Source organism: Geospiza fortis, unplaced genomic scaffold, assembly GCF_000277835.1.
Source record: "Geospiza fortis unplaced genomic scaffold, GeoFor_1.0 scaffold172, whole genome shotgun sequence".
Taxonomy (NCBI): Eukaryota; Metazoa; Chordata; class Aves; order Passeriformes; family Thraupidae; genus Geospiza; species Geospiza fortis.
Window position 1 is genome coordinate 7,338,990 of NW_005054309.1, and position 22,067 is coordinate 7,361,056.

The window sequence follows — 22,067 nt, forward strand, 5'->3', positions numbered from 1 at the left end:
ATCCACAATATAGGAGTGCATAAGTCACACCCAAAGCTGGTATATAGCCTTCCTCCTTCTCCAGGAGCTGGCAAGTCTGGGCAGAACTGGTCCCTCCATTACAAAGTGTAACAACTGAAGAGCAGGAGGACTCAGCACTGCGACAGACTTATAGTGCTGTAAGTTTGTACAGAAGTTACCAGGCTGAGGATGGCCTTCCAAAAATAACAAAAGAAGCAGAAACCAAGAACTGTTGTTGGATTTTTAGCATAGTATTTATTGAATAGTTTATTTTCTAGAGCCACTTGATGATAGAATTGTCTATGCACATTCAGCTCAGATGGTTATTCTGAATGAACAAGGATCAAAAAAAAAAAAAACCCAAACCATGGACTGGATACATACATCCAGGGGAGATTCATTAATATATTAAGATAAAACAAAAAAAGATTCAGGCCTATCAAGTGGTATACTTTATTAGGAATAACTACATAGATAATCAGAGTACAGTTGTAGGCTGGAGCCCAAAAATGCCTTTTTTTTCCCCACATAAAAAAGTAAACTTTCATAAAAGCTTGTTTAGCAAAGCCAGAAGCAGTGTTATTTTAAACAGTTTATTTACATTGCTCAGATTGACACAAAGAGATATAAAAAACAGTGCAGTCTGACACATTCAAAAGCATCACTAGTTACATATAGATACAAGACAAAACACAGGTGGTTAAAAAGAAACCAGAAGTTGTGAACTCCTGCTAATACCAACAGTTGAACTGTTAATGAAATGCAGAAATTTACATATTTGGATAGTTTGTGAGAGTGCATTGCAGTGCAGGGTACAAACTGTTCAGAGATGACAGAAGTGAACATAGTTTTAAAGGAAGACATAAATACATGAGAAAGCCTAAAAGCCTTAGGAGTTGTACACTGAAATTGGACCCTGAAGTTCCAATGCCACACCAATAATCCTAAGCATTAAATAATGATTTGTTAACCAGGTATGGGGAATGTGTGGGGGTTTGTTTTTTTAACAACCCTACTAAAGAGGAGTGTAATTCTTTTCCTCAGACTTTCACTTCAAAGCAAGACAAAGAATTCAATCGATCATTTTTGGTGGTCAAAGCTCCTCATACCACTGTGTTCACAGTGGGGCTGCAGATCATAATCACAAAACTCAATTCTATTTAATTATAAACAACTACATTTATAAAATATCTGGAATAAGCAGCTGTACAACAGGTTAACTGTCATACTTGAAAGGTCAGGTACTTCATAATGTATCTCTATTTAAGAAATCCACAATTCAAACATTAGAGTGCTCTGCCAGTAGATGAAGTTAGGCAAGCATAAGAGTCATCCAAACTAGCAGTAAATTATGTGATCATCATCTTCATTTCAAGATCTGACAAACCAGTTTATTGCCTGGAGGGGACGATTTCCATAGAAGAAAATGTTTCAGTTATGCTGGTAAGGAAATAAATCTGTACAAGGGAATACTGTGTTTAAAATGAAGGCCACGTTACTTATTCCACTGATTGGCTGGTCTGCTTCCACACAACTAAACGCCCCTTGTGATTAACTTAGTGTCCTCTAACATTTTGCTAATCATGGCTAAGTGCTAATGACTAAGGTACCATAAATGTCAGTCACAGTCACTGCCCAGCCTCCAGCTGTCAGTCACTCCCACAGAGCAGAGTCTGCCCCACCTGCCTCACACCAAGTGGGTTGTGGACCGGCTTAATGTGTGACTCCTCTTTTCAAAGATCGAGGGAAGGCTGACCAAGGAAGGAGAAGGAACACCCTGTTGGACAAAAAAAAAATGTTATTGATCATATATGAGCCAATCTCAATAGTTCAGCAGTCATTTCTCAACCTTCACATGTCATACAAGGAATGTGTGAGTGCAAAAGATCTCGAAGATTGGCAGCTTTTGAAATTAATGATTCAGCATTTCTAGAGTTTGAACTTAACACATTTTAAAAACTACAGAAGATAGATTTTTTTTTCCTTGTTACCAGCCTTGAGAGATTTGGAATGCAAAAACATGTTTTTGAAGAGTGGCTGTTAACAAGTATTAGTATACATCTTGCATCACTTTTTGCAGTAATAATCTCCCTCCAAAATGAAGGCAAGATACACTATGATAATCTCTTAGAGAAACAGAGCTCCCCCTCCAATCCTGCAACTTTCTGTATAATCATCAGCTCTGAGCCCCAAATGAGATGCTGAACACATGTCTCCTTGGCTGCAGGAGGCAACAGACATCCCAATGATTTGTCAGAGCTTGCTTTAGCTGTGCCTGGATGGGCACACACTAGGCAAGAAGCTGACTTTTCTGATGCTTGGAGAATAAGCTGCTTCTGAGACTTAATTACTGTGAAACCAACACATCAATATGTAGCACTAAAAGTAAACCTCTTTGGATTAGCTGAGATTTTATATTCTTTTCACATTAGACCTCAAGATATTTGCACAAGCAATCCTCTGTTGCTCTTAAACAGCCAGCCAAGCTTCTCAGCACATCAACAGGTCACGGTAGTTGGGCAGCTTGTGCACCTGCATGCTTCAAGAATCTTTTAAACAGAGATATTTTGGGCAAGTAAGGAAATACACACTTCACTACGAACAAGCCCTATACCTGTTTATGGCATGTCCTCCACTTGCAGTCATTGGCAATATCTGAAAATTTAACCCTAAACTCCTCTTCATAGAGCAGCTCTTATTAGGCTTGAGTATTTGATACCAGATTTTTTTTTATTTACAGATAGAGAATAAAAAATTAAAACCACAGATAAAATGAGCTGCTCAAGACTTCCTTGCAACCAAGTTATTAAAGTTCTCAGAACTCTGACCAGTGAGTTACATGGCCTGAAAAAGTGAGGAATTCAACTGTATATCAACTAAAAAACCCCACATTTAAAAGTTTGTGAAAAAATGAGTTTGCACCCAGAACCAGAACCACATGTGAGTGCTGTGCATTAGTGGATGTTAAAGAACAATCCTGTGCATTAGAGGATGTTAAAGAAGAACCCAACAGCACCGTGAAGCCCTTTGTGCATTAGAGCTGTACCATGCTCTCTCAGCTTACAGCACTCAGGATTTCTTGCTCACTTCAGTCAGGATCTGATGCACAGAATTTCCCAGCACCACGCTGGTTATCACCTCCAGCATCAGCACACGTGGCAGTAACAACAGGGAAAGCACATGGTCTGTCCAAGGCATGACCATTTAAGCTTTCCAAGTTGGAAGAGGCTTTTGCTTCTAGAGCATTTGGAAGATGACTATTTGGAGAGCCAGGACACAGCACAGGTCGAGGCTTGGAGCTCTGAGAGCTCCAATCACCAGAACTGGAGCGATGGACATTAACAGCACATTTGGCAGATCCACTTAGGCTGCACGTGGAAGAGGAACGAGCAATCTACAATTAGGAGGGATTTAAGAGTTAGTTCAAACAAGACAAAAACCCCAAGTATCCAAACTTTATTGATATTTTTACTCTATGGTTTTTTTCTGCACCAAAAAATTTCTACACAAATGTAGGCCAAGATTTAATTTAAATAAAACCATATGTCTGAATAACAGCTTTGACTCTTAATGGACTCAGACAGGTTTCCTGCAGTTTTAGTTTCCTATCAACAACTGCACTGGTATTCCAACTTGAGGGGCTGGAATCCAAACCTCTTTTCCCCTCAACCTTATAATTGAACCAAAAAGGCTTTATGCAAGTTCAGTGGTGTGTGGCATTGGTTAAAAAATCACAACACATCATCTGCTGCCAAGCTGCAGCTTATTACCACAGGTGCAAGAGGTCTGGAAAGAATCTGAAACAGGAACATGGTTTTGCAAGTTTCTAAGATTTTGTGGAAAACAAGTATTTTGGCTGGGGTAGATATGCACAAAATGAAAAGTACGTGACTTTCAAGTTCATGAGAAATGAGGTACAGTGCTGTACCAAACTGAAGACAATTAGAATGCAAAAGCAATTGTTGCCATAATCATAATAGAAGGAAGAAAATCTCTCTACAGAAAACTAGGCTATAGCCCCATTGGTAGATGATTTTTTTTTATTTCCTCTAAAGCAAGGGAGTCTGCTGTGATACTTCCTCCCTTACTGCTTCGTATTTTCTCATGTGGGAGAGCAGGGCTATATCTTTATGTTGTACAATTTAATGGCCACTCAAACATAGTGAATTACCTCAATATTGAAGTACTGACACATAAGTCAGTAATAGAAAGATGAAAAGGATTCCCTTTCCTTGGCCTTCTGTCCCACATACTACAGACTAGACAGTAGGTGTTTACTCATCAAATTTGCTCAAACACTATAATAAAAAGCAAAGATAAAAAGATTCCTCCAAATCTAGTCTGCTTTACTAGGCTGTATTAGGAAATTGAGTTTGCCTAATGTAGCAGGAGAAAGCTGGAGAAAGCTGTAACAGGCAGCCAGGCATAGCTGAGGAGTTGCAATATGTAGAACAATATTTTATTTTACCAAGTTTTCTTAAACATTTACGAGGAGATAATTCCCTTGTTGTTTACAAACTTGCAGGCTGCAGCATCTATGTTTCTCTACCCTTCCTTCCCAGTTTGTTTCACAGGATGTCTGTCATCTCACTACTCTGACTGAAACATTCACCATACCATCCAGGGTTGTACACCACATTTCTACTTCGTGTTCAAAATCAAAAGCACGAACCAATACAAGACTTGTGTTGAAAGTTTCTCACTCTCTCAGAAGAGGGAACATTCCATCCTGAGCAAAAAAGATTGGTGAGGTTTTTCAACTTAAATGTGTAAGTCAACCCCCAGTTTCTAGTGCATCAAGATTTTTCTGCATTTTCAGGAAGCAAGGCTTCTCATTCAGCTCTTGAAAATATCTCTGTGAAAGCAGTTAGAAATATTTTTCCCCACTGTGGATGTTGGAATTGCTAAAGTGAGAGCAGCAGCAGCCATGAAAGGAGCGTGATGTTGAGAAGGCGCCTCCCCTGGGGGCACAGCTCACTCACCGCCAGGGAGGAGGTGCTGGTCAGGCGGCTGCCGATGAAACTCTCGCTGGAGCTGGGGCTCCGCCCTTCCGTGGCGCTGTGAGACATCAGAGCCCTGCGCAGGGCTCGCTTGGGTGTTTTGGAGAACGAAAAGGCTCTTGTGACCTGAGGAGGTTGGCAAGTGGTTAAACACTGACTAAAACCAGGCTGTAATAACTGCTATTATACAGGCTACCATTCTGAAAATCTCTGGGATGTGTATCAAGTGCTGGTGGTTGGATCACAACCAGCCAAACACCCACACCTAAAGTGATCTGACTTTTACAGGCTTCCCATCATCCTTGCTCTTCTCATTCTGTCCAAATATGAGGACAACACAGGAGGGAGAGAGGAGGGCAGAGATTCAGGGAGAATCTCCCCACATCCCTCAGTCCTGCAGAGTCAGGCCTCCCCTCCTTTTTTAAGTTGCTTCTCAATTTTGCATTATATTTAAAAGACTCAAAGTATTAAACAGCATAAGTTCCATAACAGACTGAAAAATGACTGCATAATATTTATGACTGTAATACTTAAGACTATATATATAGATATTCCAAAACCTTAAACACCCCTCACCTTCTTTCTTTAAGGAGATTATATTTAAGAGTTTTAGTTCAGATTAAGTTTTTCCTGTCACTACTGTAAATACTACAAACCACCTGAAAGAGGAATCCCAGCACAATTCTCTGGATAAAAAGCACTATCTTACCTTTTTTGATGTTTTCTTTATTGCCCTGGATGCTCTGCTTAAAGTACTGTCCATATCTTTAGTATTTACTTCAACTGAATCAGGATCAGCAACATAAATGAGATTTTCCTGTAGACAAGGATAGTCTTATTATTAGTCAAATATCAGCACTTGCCAAAACATAGTTTTCTAGTGCATTAGGTCAGATTTAGAGGGTTTAATAGCCACATTCCATATTTAACTCTTTATACAGCCCAGCAGCTCTTTGTTTTCAAGCCATTCTGTTAGATCAACAGCTGGTGCAATCAGTTTGTGAAACCACTTCATCAGTACTTTCACATTCAGTTTGTCTGATTCAGTTTCAAGTCCAGGGCTGACCAAATTAAAGGCAGTAGTTCTGAGGCATCCCCAGGGAGTTTCCAAGATAAACATTGCTTTATTCCACTGACACATCTAGCACATTTCTGAAGTGAAATCTTGAGAGCTCCAGCTGTCAAACATTAAGACTAAAGCCTTTCAGCTTAAGTGCAATACATGTTGCAGAATAGCCACAAGTTTTTGGGGTTTTTTCATGCCTCATTCTTAAACTCCAGCATTGCAAAGTAATCTCTGGCTACCTACTTAAAAAACCTGGGGGCAGAGGGGGCACACATGGGAGTGGGAAGTTGCTGGGATGATTCTTGCTGTTTGTTGTCTGCATTTTGAGAGAACACATTTTACACTTAAAAAAATCTCAGAAGGACTCCAGTCAGCAGCTTTATGGCCCTTCCTAGGGCCTAAGGAAGAGTAGTCAAAGCCTTTGCTGCCACCAGGTGGCAAAGTCAATGTTATCTCCATTCACATGATGCTCTAGAAGTATAAAACCAGGCAAAAGTGCTTTAATTGAAGCTCAATTTGACATTTAAATAAGCAAGAAAGAAGTATTATATAGTTGGTACAGAAATTGTAACTAATGGGATTCAGCAAAGTAGGTTACAATTTGTCAGTATGTGATTGAGTGTCTTGGGGCAAGAGGGAACAATATATTTATTACACAAAGGTTTAATTTCTATTAAAAATCCAAGTTATTTGTCACAGAAAATACTGAAGACAGGCAACGCACAGACTAAAGAAAATTAACACTTCCACATCAGCACTTTTCATACTCAGTACCTGGAAGGGAAACCACAAAGCCCAAGTCTCTTATTCCTAAGTCCCTAGACCCCAAGACACACAAAATAAAACTAAGATGCTGTTTTCATGACTTAGTTACCTCTCCTGTAACAAGCATGCCTTTAAAAATCACAAGCAAATATTTTACTGTAAGAATACACTGCAGAACATAAAGCATTTCTGGTTTACACCAAGTAGCTTCAGCTGTATGTATTGCACGTATTTTCAGCAAATTGAGATGACTGATATGCATAGACTTTTACATAATTAAAACATCAGCTGAAAGCCTCTTGCTGTAGTTGGAGAGGATCTACTCCTCAGATTAGTGGTTTTCTGCCTATAGAAAGCCCACACGCTGAATTTCTAGAAATGTGACAAGGCCAGTGCCTCCTTTATTTCACTGGTTTTTTATTTCCTTGTTTTAAGCTGTCTCTGGGAGTAAGATGCTTCATGTCTCTTGCATTATAGTGGAGATAAGGTGTAGAGCAAAGAACTCAAACTAACACAGAGTTAATCCAACACAAATGATCAACAACACTGGGAATGTAAATTCAAAGATAGCTGTGAAAGAAGCAAGCTGAATACAATTCTTGTTAGAACTACAGGGCAGAGTTGAATCATACCCTTTCCCCATCACAAATTAATTATAAATAATTTTTGATTTTTAAGCACTACTTAGCTTCTGCACAAACTAACTTTCAGGCTGTTTCCTTTTCTACCTTTTAACATTCACTTGCAGGCACGTTAGCACAAATGTTTTCTGCTCTACTTTACTTCAGGCATGTCCACTATTAACTTCTTTAGTTTCAGGTACTTAAAGCCAAAAAGAGAGAAAAGTCTCAATCAGCAGCATGCTTCCAAAGTACTTACTGCATCTGCTTTACAAATAGTGTTGGCCACGTGCCGACACAGCATCTTCAGCCAGTCCTCCTTGCAAGGGTCTTCAGTTGTCATCTGGAAACTGAGCAGCTTGTTGTTGAGTTCTGTAGGTGGCCTCACAACTAAGGCAAAAGCTTTCTGGCAATCTACATTTTGTTTTTAAAAAAAAGCAAGGAGTTAATAAAAAGAATAATATTTTTTTCATATAATTCAGAGGGAACTAGAGACAACATGATTTGGTGTGATGATTTTGTCTTTATTTACACACTAGCTCTTGTATCACTTGCAAGAGCAGAGTTGTGTCCACAGCCATCATCAAGAGGCTGCAATCAGCTGTTCAGGCAATAGCTGAACAACCAAATAATCTGCAGAGCAGTCAGCCTCACCTACCCTCTCTGCCATTTCTCTTCTTAATTGGGTTTCTATGTTCAGGTGCTTCAGAGTACATAAAGCAGAACACATGATGTGCATATCATCACTTACAGTGAAACACCAGATCTTGCCAGGATAGAAATCTGGAAACTGATGTGACTAGATTCTTTATAAGTCACTATCAATGCTGGAGCAGTATGACAAAGCAGACAGAAATTAAGTCATCTTTTAAGATGCCAAGCACAGCTTCTCCTGAGCATTATCACCATCACCAGTTAGAAGAAAATTTGGTTTCACACCAACAGCACTTTTCTCTGGCCAGTCTAATGCTCTGGGCTGAAGTTTGAGGTTTGGTTTTTATTTTGTAAATCCAGAGCTGTCAAGTGTTTAACTCTGTTTATTTCACATTGCCAATTGGTTGGCTTATGCTAATGCCATCAGTTCTGCCAAATTCAGCATCCTGCAGCAATTCTCAAAAAGCCAAAAGGGCATCAGTACAAGGAATTCTCAACTCATACAGATTCAAACAGAAGCTTTTACTAAAATCACACACCTAACATACCATACAATAAATACACCTTAGCATTCCATCCCACAACAGCAGAGCTTCCTCCTTCACACCTTGACACATGGTTTAATTAGCTACCACAGCATTCAAAACACACAGACCTTCTGTCTCCCTGATGTCCAAGACTTTCTTGATCTGGGAGAGAGGCATGAGAACAACATGCTTGAGAGATGCAGGAGGCCTTGTGTGGCCATGGGGACTCTTGAAAGCTCCAATAACTTTATGTCGTTTCCTCGCAATCTGCGGTTAAATAGAATAGAAAGGGTCAGTTGGAGGAACTCTTGCCATTGTTTCCTTTCCTTTCTATATTTTTTACCTTTTTTGGCTGTTACACCAGGCACAGAAAATCTTGCTACTCTACCACATAAATCTTAAAGGAATTCACTTATCTCTCTATTCACTGCCTACAGCCCAAGTGGCCCAACAATATTTGTTACTTGGCATCAAAACACTCAGCTGTGTTTTGATGAATTTTGAAAAATACAATAAATTTTTTTAAATACCTAGAGAGGAAGTAATTTTGCATTACAGACCTCAGTTCTACCCTGCATAACAAATGAGAGTCCTTTGAAATCTACCACAAGGTAGTCTAGGTTTAAACAGAAAAGACAACATCTATATGCATGAACCAACGTAAGGTGTGTTATGTCCTCGAAATATCATTTGGTGTTGCTTATGCATGCAGCCATTGAGCAGGCTCTGCATAAAAACATGTAAGGTGTTTGTGTGCTAAAGTAATGCATCTTGTTGTTTGTCTCTTGTCCAAGAGACAAGCCAAGAAGCTTTATTAAAAGTGGCTTTATTTTCCTTTTCATCCTTTATGAGAAGCGATGAAACTGAGTCAACTCAACAGGGAGAGTTCATCTCTAGTCACAAGAACAGGCTTTTCTCTCCAAGTGCTGCTAAGGACAGCACGAGTTTTGAATTATTTTAGAGTTGGACTTCTATGAAGACAGTGTTCTTCACTGCTGAAGACAGCAACAACTACTTTATGAAAGTGTCCTTTATAAATTCAGTTCTTCCACATTAGTCTCCAAAACCCAGTCAGATTATTCTTCCCAACATATTTTTGGTTTAAGGCATGTATTACAACTTTGGTTTTTTGGTAGCCTAAGAACAGACAGGTCTGCCAAGGCCCACTATTCACTTCCAATTTATAAAACTAAACTTTAAAAGGAAAACCAACCTGATGAGCCAAAGACTCCAGCACTTTTTCATCCATTGGTGCTACTCAAAGTGCTATTCAGATAAACTTTTTTTTAACATATTAAGCTGCTTTTATGTTTTTACTCTGGCTGCAAGGCATAAAAGGCTACATTAACACCTCTCAGCCATGAGAGGCTTATACAGTAGTTAATGGAAAAGAAACATCAGCAGGTGTTGACCTATCAGCAATCTGTGACTTAGAATTCTCCCTCAAAAGGTCTTAAATTCTACTAATTTATATTCACATGTAGTGTCAAGCCTTTTACAATTCAGTTCATGAGATGTGCTGGTATAGTCACCTTACCTCTAGGCAATCATTGAACAGAAAGAGTGTGACCTGCTCTCCCCTGTCACAGATGTCATCCCCAAGTGCTACAGTTTCCAGACGCTGCACCAAGCTGCGGTGGGAGGACAGGAGATTGGCCTAAATGACAAAAGCAAAAAGCTCATTAAGCATTTAGTTCAAGGGCTGGATTACTGCTTGCTTACAGCTTAACACTGGCAATCTGTTTAAACCAGCACCGTTGCATTGTAGCCTCACACATTTTTGCAAAGGGAACAAAGTACTGCAGGCATTTAAGAGATCTGCAGCTTTGGAGAAATTACTTACTGGACATCCATCCACTTCATAGACAACATCAAAGAACTGCCTTTGTGCCTCTGTTTTTCTTTTGTCTTCATTAATGTGTCTAAGGAAAGCATAATATAGTAACCTTCAATAGCAAGCAACAGTAAATGGATGCACTGCATTTAAGACATACAAAAAGAGTAAAGCTAAACATTCAGGGAGCAAATTTACACAGCAGCACTTGCCACATTTGCCTGAAGAAATAACCAAACACCACATGAAATCACATAGGAAACTTCAGCTCTAGAATACTATTCTTGTCACGTTACCAGCACTTGACACACCAGTCAATTAAAAATAGAATTCCCCTCCCCTGCCCTGCAACATTTTGAACCAGAGACTGACACAAGTCCCTTCTTTACAGCCTGCATTTTGTCTCCCCCAAAATCAGGACCGCAGCTCACCAAGGAGCAGATCCAAGAATAATTACAATTTTAAAGTTGTTGTTAAAACAGGACAAACATTTACCCAATTAATGCAGGAGTTCTTGTTGCTGGAGACATACGCTACACTTCAAAAGAGGTGAGATTTACATCTAAACAACTTCAGCTTTCAGCTAATTAACTCATGGAACAATGCCAAGAAGAGCTAATACAGGACCAGAAGAAAAACTAGTCTCCCACCAAAAGTCTGTCCTTTCAGTAGATATAATGCATAGAAGTAAGATTTAGAGATAAAAAGCCCAGTTCTTCCATTCCAGAGGGGAAAGATAGAAATAAGAGCTGAAACAGAAGAGAGGATTGGGGACAGCCCCTGCTGAGGCAGGGGGTCAGCAGAGGTTCAGGTACAAGTGCGGGGAAATGTCAGACCCCTTCAGAGCTCTGGCACAGAACACCAAAGTGACAACAGCAGCCAAAAGGAGGCTGAAGAACACCTACAGTTATGTTTACTTACTGTTCCTTGTGGCAACATAACACTGACAATTTAGGAGGAACAGAGGGATGTAACTGCAGTATGTTTAACAGTATGTTCCATAGAATCAACATGACTTACGTCATCACCTCCTTTAATGATTCAATAGCTCTCTCTAGAGTTATTTTATCTGGGTTCTCTTCTGCTGTATGTTTCTTAATATCTACAATTAAAAAAAATAAAGAAATAAAAACTCCATGCATATTACAAGTGCCTGAAAAGAAACATGAAAAACTCAAACTTAAACTGAGTTAAGATAAGCTGACTGAAGACATCAGATCTACCCTGGAGTCCAAGTAGCACTGATTAAGTGGGGAAGAGAAGCTGTCCAGACATCTCATTAATAAATAAAAACCACATACAATACAGAAACCAAACCCTTAAACTATTAAAAAAAATTAAATTGAGGTGCAGAGACAAGCACAGAAGTCTTTTTCCACCTGAAGCAAAGGGTGATGTGGATTTTTTATCTTTATTAACAAAAGCATTATTACAGCAAGTGGTTGATACCAGGTGGAACACATGAAATTGTGAGCCTTGTCAATATGAATTGCTCTCTAGTTTATGTTAGTTTCATTTGAATCTCAATTATATTCTTGTTTGAAGAGACAGAATTGTCAGTGCAAACTGTTCCTCTATCTGTATCCTGCATACAAATGTATGCACAAGTGGAATTTCAACAGAATTTATGCTTTCTTCAGTAGTGGGTCTTACTGACTGCCAGGAATCATGGTTAACTCACATAATCAGGCTTATTTTAGATGAGAAAAGCTGTTTCTAATGATTACAAAAGGTAGACATCATCTTGTGGCTTTAACATTTTCACAGACAAACTAATAAAAATTACATCTCTAGGTTACCATTCAGTAGTAGGGCAACACTGGGCAGCCTTTGAACAGGACGGATAAGGAGCTCAGCGAGGCTTTGGCGGCCACATTCAGGTTTAGCTTGATTTATCTGGGGAAAAGGAAATAACCTTTTATTTTTTTTTACACACATACACAAGTAAAGCACAAGATCAGAGAAAAATTCCCTTCCTTGAAATTAACATTGCTATACAAGTGTGAGAATTGTTTACCACAGTCATGTTTTTAACAGAGCATGTTAAAAACCACATTCTATTCAAAAAGAACACAGTGATTTACATTCTCAGAATATCTAGCTTAAAGGGTCCATATCAATCCTTCAGCTCTTATTCCAGCTGCTAATGTGGAGTGAGACTGAGGATGACCTGTTCTCTTATTTGTTCCCCATCTTTTAGATATCAATACTTGGATGTAATTCCTAGTTCCTCAGAAAACAAAAGCTGAAACTGTCAGTGTTTGACACTTGACTATTTTGATATAGGACTTAAAGCTACACTGCACTATTAACAGTACACACATATCTGAAGAGATCAAGAGTCTTAAGGTTCATCTTCCAAAAACTTTCTTTGAAGATCATCTTCCTGTTAGATCTCCACTGTTAGGCTCCTATTCATTAGTCACAAGAATGGTGAGAAATTCTACCTCCCTGGAGCTTCACAGCTGCCCAAGGAAAGTTAAAAGCTGTTTCAGAAATACAAGTCTCACAGGGAGGGGACCAGTCAAAGCAGCAGCTCCAGTTATCTTTACAGAAAAGAGAAGACATGTATTTGGAAGGAACTTTTTTCCAGCAACAAATGCATATAATCAAACCACCTTGAAAGCTGTTTAACAGAGAAGGAACTCAAGACTTTTTCTGAAAGGGTCTTATGAGGAGCTTGAGGGACTGAAGTTCAAATCCTTCCTATTTCTGTCTCACCAAGAGGTGTTTGCATTTCTTCAAGCTCTCAAAATTTCACATTCTTCCATCTACTGCATTCAGTAGAACATGGTAACAGCCCCCATGTTCTACTCACAGAGTTAGTTCTGCAGACACTTACCTTTAGGAAGGCATGAAACCTTGGTTTCTGCTTTTCACATCTTGTAATCGTCTCCTTGCTCATTTCAAAGAAATTCACAAACGGAGGGTATGTTTTCAACAAATCTTTTGACTGAAAGAAACAACTGTTAGGGCTCTGCTTTACATATTATGTATCCTTGTACATATGTTCATATGCCCTGAGCCATACAAAGCTGCTCAAAGGCACATTGCAATAAAGAATAATAAGAAATGTGCTGTAAACCCATACGTGTTCTCAGAACAAGTTAAGACATTTTTGCATGCCAGATGCCCCAGATTGATGCTGCTGATTAAACTCAGGCTGCTCCCACCAGCATCAAGCAAACATGACAATCTTAAAAGTTGCTGAGCAGCTCGAGTGGGAGGCAGGTTGTCACCTAGCAAGAGGCTTTTGGTGAGAATTTTGGGAATTTCAGACAGGTACTTTCACCAGTTACTGCGATCACCTTTTAAACCACCAGAAGCAACACCTTAGACTGAAAACTTTTGAATGACAAGGACTATTTGTCTCAAAATTATCAGATTAGCAAAATAATCACAAGATACCTAGCAACCTGTTTATGGTAAAATACTCTGCAGTCCCAGACTTAGCCTTCCTGCTCTACACAGGACTCCTTATACACTTACATGTTTCAAGTCTTGAAGAAAGAACATAAGTTTGTGAAAAGTTATTTTGTTAGTTCTTTACTGTTGAACAGAGGCAGCAGATGGCTAAGGCGCTGGGAAGTGGCTTTTAATGTCTGAGTAAAAAGCATGTCTGTAGCATTGGAAATTACAGTTCTCAAACTGTAGCTATTTGTAGTTTTAAGCCTTCGTACCTGTGAATAGACATACACACTAAAACTTGACATGGATTGTATCACCTAACTCAACTAAAAAGTTTAAATAAAAAAGACCATGATACAAGTTGAAGCTCTTTCTCAGCAGTGCTTCGCTTGTGTTTGCTAGCTCCTAGAAGTGGATTGTTCGTAAGGCAAGATAATAGTTGTAAGCATAAAGAAAGAAACAGGAACTTACATATTTGAGAATGATGTCACCAATACTTTTGCTTTCAGTCCAGTTTATCATGAGATCTTCCAGGTCTTCCTAGAATGCATGCAGGGATGGGGGGAGAAAACAAGCTGAACATAAAGTGCATAAAGCTATTAAATGGGATCACTATTTTGCCAAACACATATCATTAGGTGTGGTTTTGTGCTGACAAAACAGGCAATCCTAAAAGCTGTACAACTTCACATTCAGCCCCTCCAGCCTGCTGAGGGCTGAAAACAAGAGATGCCTGGCTTACTGAATATGTATATATAGCTGAAAATCAGTGCAAGTACAGCTCAGCAGCATGTCAGGACTAGCCAACTCTGCAGCAAGATGACACTGCTGCATCCAACACAATCCACAACACATCCCAAAGGAATACTGAGAAAGGATACACAGAAGTCAGTTGAACCATTTCTAATTAAGACTGCATAACTTATCTAGGACTTGAGTCTATAAGACAGGATTGAAATAGAACTAGGATAGATTCCACTTACTTGCTACACCAGGGTGTCAAGGAAAGTGAGACCAAGCCTGTTAAGCCTATATGAGCTTGATAAGGATCAAGCTCAATCACCATCAGATACTAAGAGGGACAGAAGGGCACAGCTGAAGGTTCAGGATTCACCTTCAGTGAAAAGGATTTATCACTAATATTGGTTTGTTGCTGCCACTGCTCATATCTTTATAATGCCAAAGATGAAGGAAAACACAACAACTACATCAAAGCAACTCTCTGCTGCAAGTGACTTCAATTTGCCACACGGACACACAGCTCTACTTTCATCTCTGTCTCAGTGGGCACACATCAATAGCTGGTGTGATTAACCAGACTGGACCCCACTTGTTGGAAAGAAAACAACAAAACCTCTACAAACAAATCACCAAGTTGCAGGTAGCCTGCAAGTCTCTCTACTTTAAAAGCCTACAGAGAAATTCTGCTGGAATAGGCAGATGCCACTATTTGAAACAGTGTATCAGCACCAGGAAGAGTTTATACCTATCGAGCAGACTCAACAGAAAACATGCAGCAAAGATTCAAAGTGCCTATGAAAGCTTCCCCTGCAGGGGAGAAGGTGCAGCTTGCCTTGATTTTAGTGTGCACATCAAGAATATCTGGAATGCTGCCAAATATGGTCTTGATCTCTTCCTGTGCAAGGATTGGTCCCCCAAGTTGTCCTTCCTTCTCCAAAGGAACTTGAAACAACTGATGAATTAAGAAAAAAATGTTAATGTCCTCCCAGCTGCCAACAATGTGTTAGAAATAGTTATGAAAGCAACAGTATTCTCCTTCTGGATCATAATTTCCTGCAGTCACAATCTTGAGCAAGAGTGGGTTTTGGAGAGTGGTTTGAAGATACAAACCCTTAGTTTGATACATCTCCACAGCATAACCTCCTCTTATTTCTTTCTACTCACATCTTGGCTCATTCTTTAAGTAGATAATCAGCTGCAATAGAAATAAACCTTCAAGAAATTAAGCTCTTCCTGTAAGTTGTTTGCTATTCTGCTCTTCTTGGGATAATTTAAAAAAAAAAAGATTTTTCCCCTCTCCCATCTCTCTTTATTCACTAATATCTAAAATATTACTCAAGAAGATCTTATTTTCCTGACACTTCCAATTTCCATATATATTGCAATATCACTGCAGATCCCAGATTAGAAATTGTATTTTCCAACCTGAACCTGAGTATTTGTATATGTCAGTAAAATTACATGAAACTGTTTATATTGTCATTTTCCTATTTAGCTTTGATGCACCCAAGCCCTCAAAAGCCTGGAGATCACAGATTGAAAATATTGATATAAACATTGGCTATCTTATTACATTTGACCTGGACTGGCTTTAAACCCGTCTTACCTGAATAATTGTTGTCAGAATATCAACATAGTTACTTTCTGTCTGATACAATTCTTTTGCAACCTGCCATCTTGCAGACTGCTTGAGAGGAAGAGGAGTGGAGTTTTTGGAAGGTCTTGCACAGGATTTTGGTGTTTCTGATGAAGAGATATTTCCAAAAGGAAATAGAGCTTTATTACAATAGAGTCCCTAAAAAAAGCTCACCCTCAAAGACAAAAGAAAATCTTCAGAATTTTTAAGTGAAGATAAGTATGGGGTTTTTTTTTTAAAGGCTATATTCTAGAGTTATCAGGCATCTTCCAAGAAAATGGCTCTCTTTATTACAGCCTACTTATGGAACAACAGTAATACATTATTCCTCAAAATTAGACTGAAACTAATAAGCCATTTATGGGCAGGTCAATGACTGGACCCTATTATTAGTTCCTTATTTAGCAGGAAGCAAGGATTAGGTGCTGAACATTACTTATTTATATATTGGTACAAAAGTGCTTTTCTACTTCCACTTTGCCATGTAAACAATTATCTCTCAGCTGCCTGCCATCCTTGCATTAAGTGTGTAGCTCAAAACCATTTACTAAAATCAGCCCTTCCACATACCACTTACATTTCATCCCATAGAGGGAAGGAGAAAGGCTCAAAAAAGTAATTTCTCTTAAAGCTAAAGCCAAAGTGGACCTGGAACAATTAATGAGTTTTAAATATTTGCTCATGTATTGTATCTCAGAGACCTATGTCATTTTTTATATATCAGAGCTAACTACTGCCATAATTAACAATGAAATAAGTACCTTACCTGTTGTTTCCAAAACAGCAAGTTTTGAGACTGACTGCTGCTGTTGGATTAGAAGAAAATTCCCTACCATGGGTAACAAAAGCACTAGCATTACCTAAGAAGGCTGATCTTCCCTGAATTCCTTCTGAAGTATCACTTACAGGTTGTGCCTCTTTGGGAGCTCTTATATGATTTGACTTTGCCTTTTTGAAGCAGTAGCAGCTCCAGATACCTCCTCTGTATGATGGAACCAGACCTTTTAAAAAACACTTGGGGTATCAGCTTTTAACTAACCCAAAATTTTGCAGTTCTTCTCTTCACAAGAACCATGTGCAGAGATATTTAAAACTCTGTCCATTCACTCAAAACCAAGTGATGATTTATATTCTTGTGAAGTTTTAGACATGACAGTTTGCTGGCACAAACAGTGTTGCCTCAACAGAACATTTCAAAGACCTCAGAGTGGGCCCTGCAGGAATTTTCCCCTTAACTCCTCTAGAAAAGAGTCTTTGTCCTCTTTCCTCTAAGTATCCTATGGAGATTGTTTTAGATGATTTACTGTAGACTATTCTGCTAATTTGCTGCAGACTTCCAGCAAAGTATTTCAAGCATTGTGGATTAACACTAACAGTACTCCTATTTATCACCTCCATTTCTATTCCTTCAGATATGAACACGCTTACTGTGATGACGAGAGGCAGCTTGGCCTGTGTCTGAACTCTTCACTCCAACTTTTCCCTCCACACTTTGAAAAGGGAAATGCCTGGAATTACATTGCAAATCTGTAGCAGAACCTGTAAGATTTCCCTACCACCACCATTTCCACTTGCACACAAGAGCTGCTAACCACTAAGTGTGGCAGAATGGAAGGTTTTAGCTCTACCTCCATTGGCAGTGCTTGACTCTGGAGTGTTGGAAATATCCAGCAAGGAGCCAATGGAGAGGGAATGTTCAGCTGAGGGGCGTTTCCGAGGAGGGAACGGGGACATGTCTGTTTCCCTGGTCAGCTGGGCCAGAGTCTCTTTCAAGCGGCGCCGTTTGCGGTTGCTGTTGGGAGTGCTCAGGGACAGCAGTGACACCGACTTCTTGAAATCAGGACTCTCTGACTGCAGGGAAAGAAAACTTCATTCAGGGGGTTCATCCTCTGTGTCCACTTCAACTCAGTGAATCACAGAGATCCACACATAACACAGAAGGAAACTTCTTAGGGAAGCTGAGGCAAAAAGGGAAACAAAAAGCTTCACCCATCCTAAAATAAAAACCACCACGTTTTGTTTGACTAAAAGTAAAACCTTTGGGAAGCAGAAAAAAAGTTTCTATTCCAAATTATTACTCTATGTATAAAATTTATAATGGATTACCTGGAACTTAAATGCTGCTTTAAAACATCTGATCTCTGGCCCCACACACACTATGTTGCATGCTAATTTTACCACCAAAATATGCTGTGCATTGTGTGAGTGTTCAACATACCTTCTCAAATAAATACATGGACTCTCCAGCTCTGGCATCCATTTGAATGCTTCCCCAAAACCACTAGGAAAAGGAGAAAAAAAACCACACATTATAAACACATTACAGAGATTCAACCAAAGTTAAAAATGTTCAAAGTAACTATAATAGTTACACAGTTGGCATGGAAGATATTTTTTTCAGAATAAGAACACACAGTTCTTCATAGCAGCATTCTCTAAAGAATTTTCAGCACTAACCTCTTGCTTTACAACATAAAGTTTTTTTAAAGGTTCAAATGGAAGATCTTTTACTGTACTTTCTTCAACCACCAAGTGTGTACACCTTTCATCACCAACTGGCAAATAATGTCCTCCTAGATTTAAAAAAAAAAAGGCAAACAATCAGGAAAGGATATTCTTGTTAGAAATTACTATCTCACTTAACAGTTCTGTGGCACCTATCGTTATAAACTCCATCCCATTCTTCCCAGAGGTTTTCATAAACAATCACCTTGCATTTCTGTCATTTCTTCCATGTTAGCTTTCTCATCGTCAGAGAATCCCAGGAAACTTAACATGCAATCCTGAAAGGGAGGAACCTTGAACTGATTTCTAAAATCATCATCAGCTGCACAGAAATTACTGAAAGAAAGAAAATGCACAAAAAAATCCCTTAAGTGACTTATGTCAATATATTAAGCAGAAGTTCACAACATTTCAGGTGAACAGGATGCAAAGTGAAGGCTGAAGGAAAATAAACACCTACATTTCATTCCTTTTCTCCCATGCCTTATAAATCCACTCAGCTTTCACGATAGGAATACCAAGACTTACAGCAATCTACAAGACAGGAAAAGCATAAGTTGTAGCAAATATTTCCACTTAAATCTTTCCCACATCAAGAAAAAAGTGTAACCTTCCTTCTACTTTTCAAGACAGATACTGCAAAAAGTGCCTCTATTCCTTCAAAAGTCATATCCAACTGCAGCTCCCCAGAGTTAGAACGTATGAATTCAGTGACTAGGAAATCAGATCAATAGCTATTTTGACATTTCCTCAAAAGTGCACCATTTTGTTAGTCTGATATCCTTCATCACTCACAAAAACACAAAATCAAATCTCTGTTCCAGTGGAATATGGGATCTTTTTTCTGCTCTTGATACTTTGTATGAAGAAAAATACCCCATCCTGCTTTTATCAAAGAGAAAGTGACTATTTGAAAGGTAACTGCCATGTCTGTTTGACAGATTGTACAGTTTTCCTACATTTTCTCCTTTGAGTCAGCAGAAAGGAGTATTTGAACAGAAAGTAGAGGACTTCTCTTCCAACTGCAAGATTATAAAAATAAACAAGGAAAACAAAAAAGCAACATCCTACCAACAATTCAAACCAGGCAGAGTCAAGAGGCATAGACATTGCTACATCATATTAAATAGTACAAAAATCTATAATCTGTTATTTACTTCTAAACTGAAGATAAGTATCCCAAGTGATTCCCTTTTAGAATCAGAAAAGAAAAAGCACACTCATATCTATTTATGCATAAAGGTATATTTGAATCCTCACCCATAACAAGTTTAAAATAATTTTTAGAAGACATGCACCAATTAAGGAATGAAGTTTTTTACAAGTTACTTCAAAGTTTATTGTTTGGATAGACAGAAGCAGGCATTTTTTCATCATTGTCTTTACTACTGGTACCATCAATATTTAATCATTTTGGATCTTGTTATTTACTATACTTGTCTGTTTCAAATTTATGTTATTTAGATCTCCCACAGAGACAAAAACATGCCAAAGCTGAACACCAGACTGAGATGAATTCACCATTACAAGTTATTGCTGCTAGTACAGGAAAAAACAGCGGCTTCTGAGCTGAAGTATAAAGAACAAACACTCTACAAAAGCCACATTCCAAAGGTTTCTATGAAACACCAACTCAGGCTTACATACTCTGAATTTGTCTCCATGTGTTGAGTTTGCCACCAGATGAGTAACTTTTGAGCTAAAGTCCCTTCTAATAATTCCACCCATGTGATGAACCAAGGTCACAAGCTTAACCTGAAAAATGAAGATGAAAAGTTTTCAGTATCTTTTGAAGAGCAAGTTCAGTACAAAAGTGGTTTACAAAGCAAGTTATAGAAGGCTACATTAAATGTCTAGAAATAGAAATACTCTGATCCGTTCTTAAAACAACTTGTTCACATCAACAGAAGATTCAGCTTATACATCAAAAGAGCTATTAAAATTTATTTTTATTTCAACATTTAATACAGCCTTGCTGTGTAGCCTGAAGACTGCATGCTTGCATCCAAGCTACCAGTACTCTCATAATCATCATACATAATGCCTTCACCTTTTCCCATGTGTTAGATTTGACATTTTCCTTGCTGATTTAGTCAACTGTAGATCAAACCTAACTAACCCCAACACCAGGCAAAGGCAGGTTTGGTTTGGGTTTGGTTTTCCCAGATGAAGATGTGGAGCCATATTGTTGATTCCCAGGTGTCCAGTAGGGAAATTAGATGGCAACTGCCTACTGAAATGGAAAAACCATGTGCTAGAGTATCAGAGAGCAAAGGCCTGATAGCACAATATGACAAGATAACATGCCTGCAAATGCTCTCAACAGAGCTACAAGGATTTACTTGCTTATTCTACTACATGTACAAAAAAAGAGGACACCACTGGGTAAACATGTTCTTATCTAAACCTTCAACTTACAAACCTTTATGCCCTATTGAATTAGAGCAGTTTAATGTCACTCAACAAAAAAGTGACTAAAAACGACAAAGACAAAATGAACAAAGTTTTGTTCCCATCCTCAAATATCACTGCCTCTGGACTTGCAAAAAACCAAAAGAACCAATTCATTCTCCCCACACAAGCCTAAGCCGTGGTTAAATCCTATGGGTAATGGAACAGAAGAGTATCTTGAAAATATACATGGTTTAGCAATATACATGGCTTGACATGGTTTTACCAATCCAAAGAAGAATAAATTACTTACTAATTCATCTTTCTTTCTGAATCCTGTAAAGCACAGTACCAAGTTCAACATACTTGTACAGTACAGTGGACGGCAGGAGAAAGGTAAAGGCTGAAAACAAGAAAAAAGCTCACCAGTCAACAGCATGCAGCACCCATTAAAGTATTAACATTACCTTTGATACATTACTGTTATTTCTAGTATTAAAAATGCATCAGACACTAGTCCAGGTCTGTGTATTCAGTTATACCTTAGCTCCAGGCCTGCTGATAAAGTAGCTAGAGCATCCCCAAGCCCTACAGGTAGCACTCCAGCCTTTTATTTCCTCCCTAGTCCATCTGCTCTACAATACAACTTTGGAAATATAAAGTGATTACTGGAGAATCATTTGTATGCTGCCTTTCCCAATGGCACAATCCCAACTGGTGATCAACAACTCCCACAACTACAGCAGCAGTTGTAGCCTTACCCCTGTCTGCCTGCACTCTCTCACTACATGCGAGATTCTAACACAGCACTAGAAACCTGCTTGTCTCAAAATTCTCTTGCTAGGAATGTTTATAACTGATTGGAAGAGCAAGAGAGATTTTACTGTGAACTCTCAGAACTCACTGCAGTGGGGAGCTGC

The 22,067-nt window shown here is 38.8% G+C and overlaps 1 protein-coding gene across 3 annotated transcripts in view; it reads right to left on the bottom strand.

Annotated features, from left to right (window-relative positions):
* Positions 1 to 235: 235 nt before the first annotated feature.
* ECT2 (epithelial cell transforming 2) overlaps positions 236 to 22,067 on the bottom strand; it is a 24,367-nt gene continuing 2,535 nt past the window's right edge. For 2 of the 3 annotated variants that reach the window (XM_005419031.2, XM_005419032.3), the window contains 20 exons: positions 21,461 to 21,550; positions 20,404 to 20,511; positions 19,217 to 19,290; positions 18,962 to 19,092; positions 18,709 to 18,824; positions 18,470 to 18,532; positions 17,880 to 18,102; positions 16,222 to 16,358; positions 15,448 to 15,567; positions 14,346 to 14,414; positions 13,309 to 13,419; positions 12,266 to 12,362; positions 11,487 to 11,568; positions 10,476 to 10,554; positions 10,170 to 10,289; positions 8,761 to 8,899; positions 7,711 to 7,865; positions 5,710 to 5,817; positions 4,983 to 5,126; positions 236 to 1,777 (listed from right to left, as the gene is read on the bottom strand). In XM_005419031.2, coding sequence (XP_005419088.1) covers positions 1,688 to 1,777; positions 4,983 to 5,126; positions 5,710 to 5,817; positions 7,711 to 7,865; positions 8,761 to 8,899; positions 10,170 to 10,289; positions 10,476 to 10,554; positions 11,487 to 11,568; positions 12,266 to 12,362; positions 13,309 to 13,419; positions 14,346 to 14,414; positions 15,448 to 15,567; positions 16,222 to 16,358; positions 17,880 to 18,102; positions 18,470 to 18,532; positions 18,709 to 18,824; positions 18,962 to 19,092; positions 19,217 to 19,290; positions 20,404 to 20,511; positions 21,461 to 21,550 — 2,256 coding nt within the window. In that variant the 3' untranslated portion in view covers positions 236 to 1,687. Of the gene's footprint in view, positions 1,778 to 2,990; positions 3,395 to 4,982; positions 5,127 to 5,709; positions 5,818 to 7,710; positions 7,866 to 8,760; positions 8,900 to 10,169; positions 10,290 to 10,475; positions 10,555 to 11,486; positions 11,569 to 12,265; positions 12,363 to 13,308; positions 13,420 to 14,345; positions 14,415 to 15,447; positions 15,568 to 16,221; positions 16,359 to 17,879; positions 18,103 to 18,469; positions 18,533 to 18,708; positions 18,825 to 18,961; positions 19,093 to 19,216; positions 19,291 to 20,403; positions 20,512 to 21,460; positions 21,551 to 22,067 lie in introns of those variants that run through there. The other variant, XM_031055393.1, reaches the window with a different exon arrangement.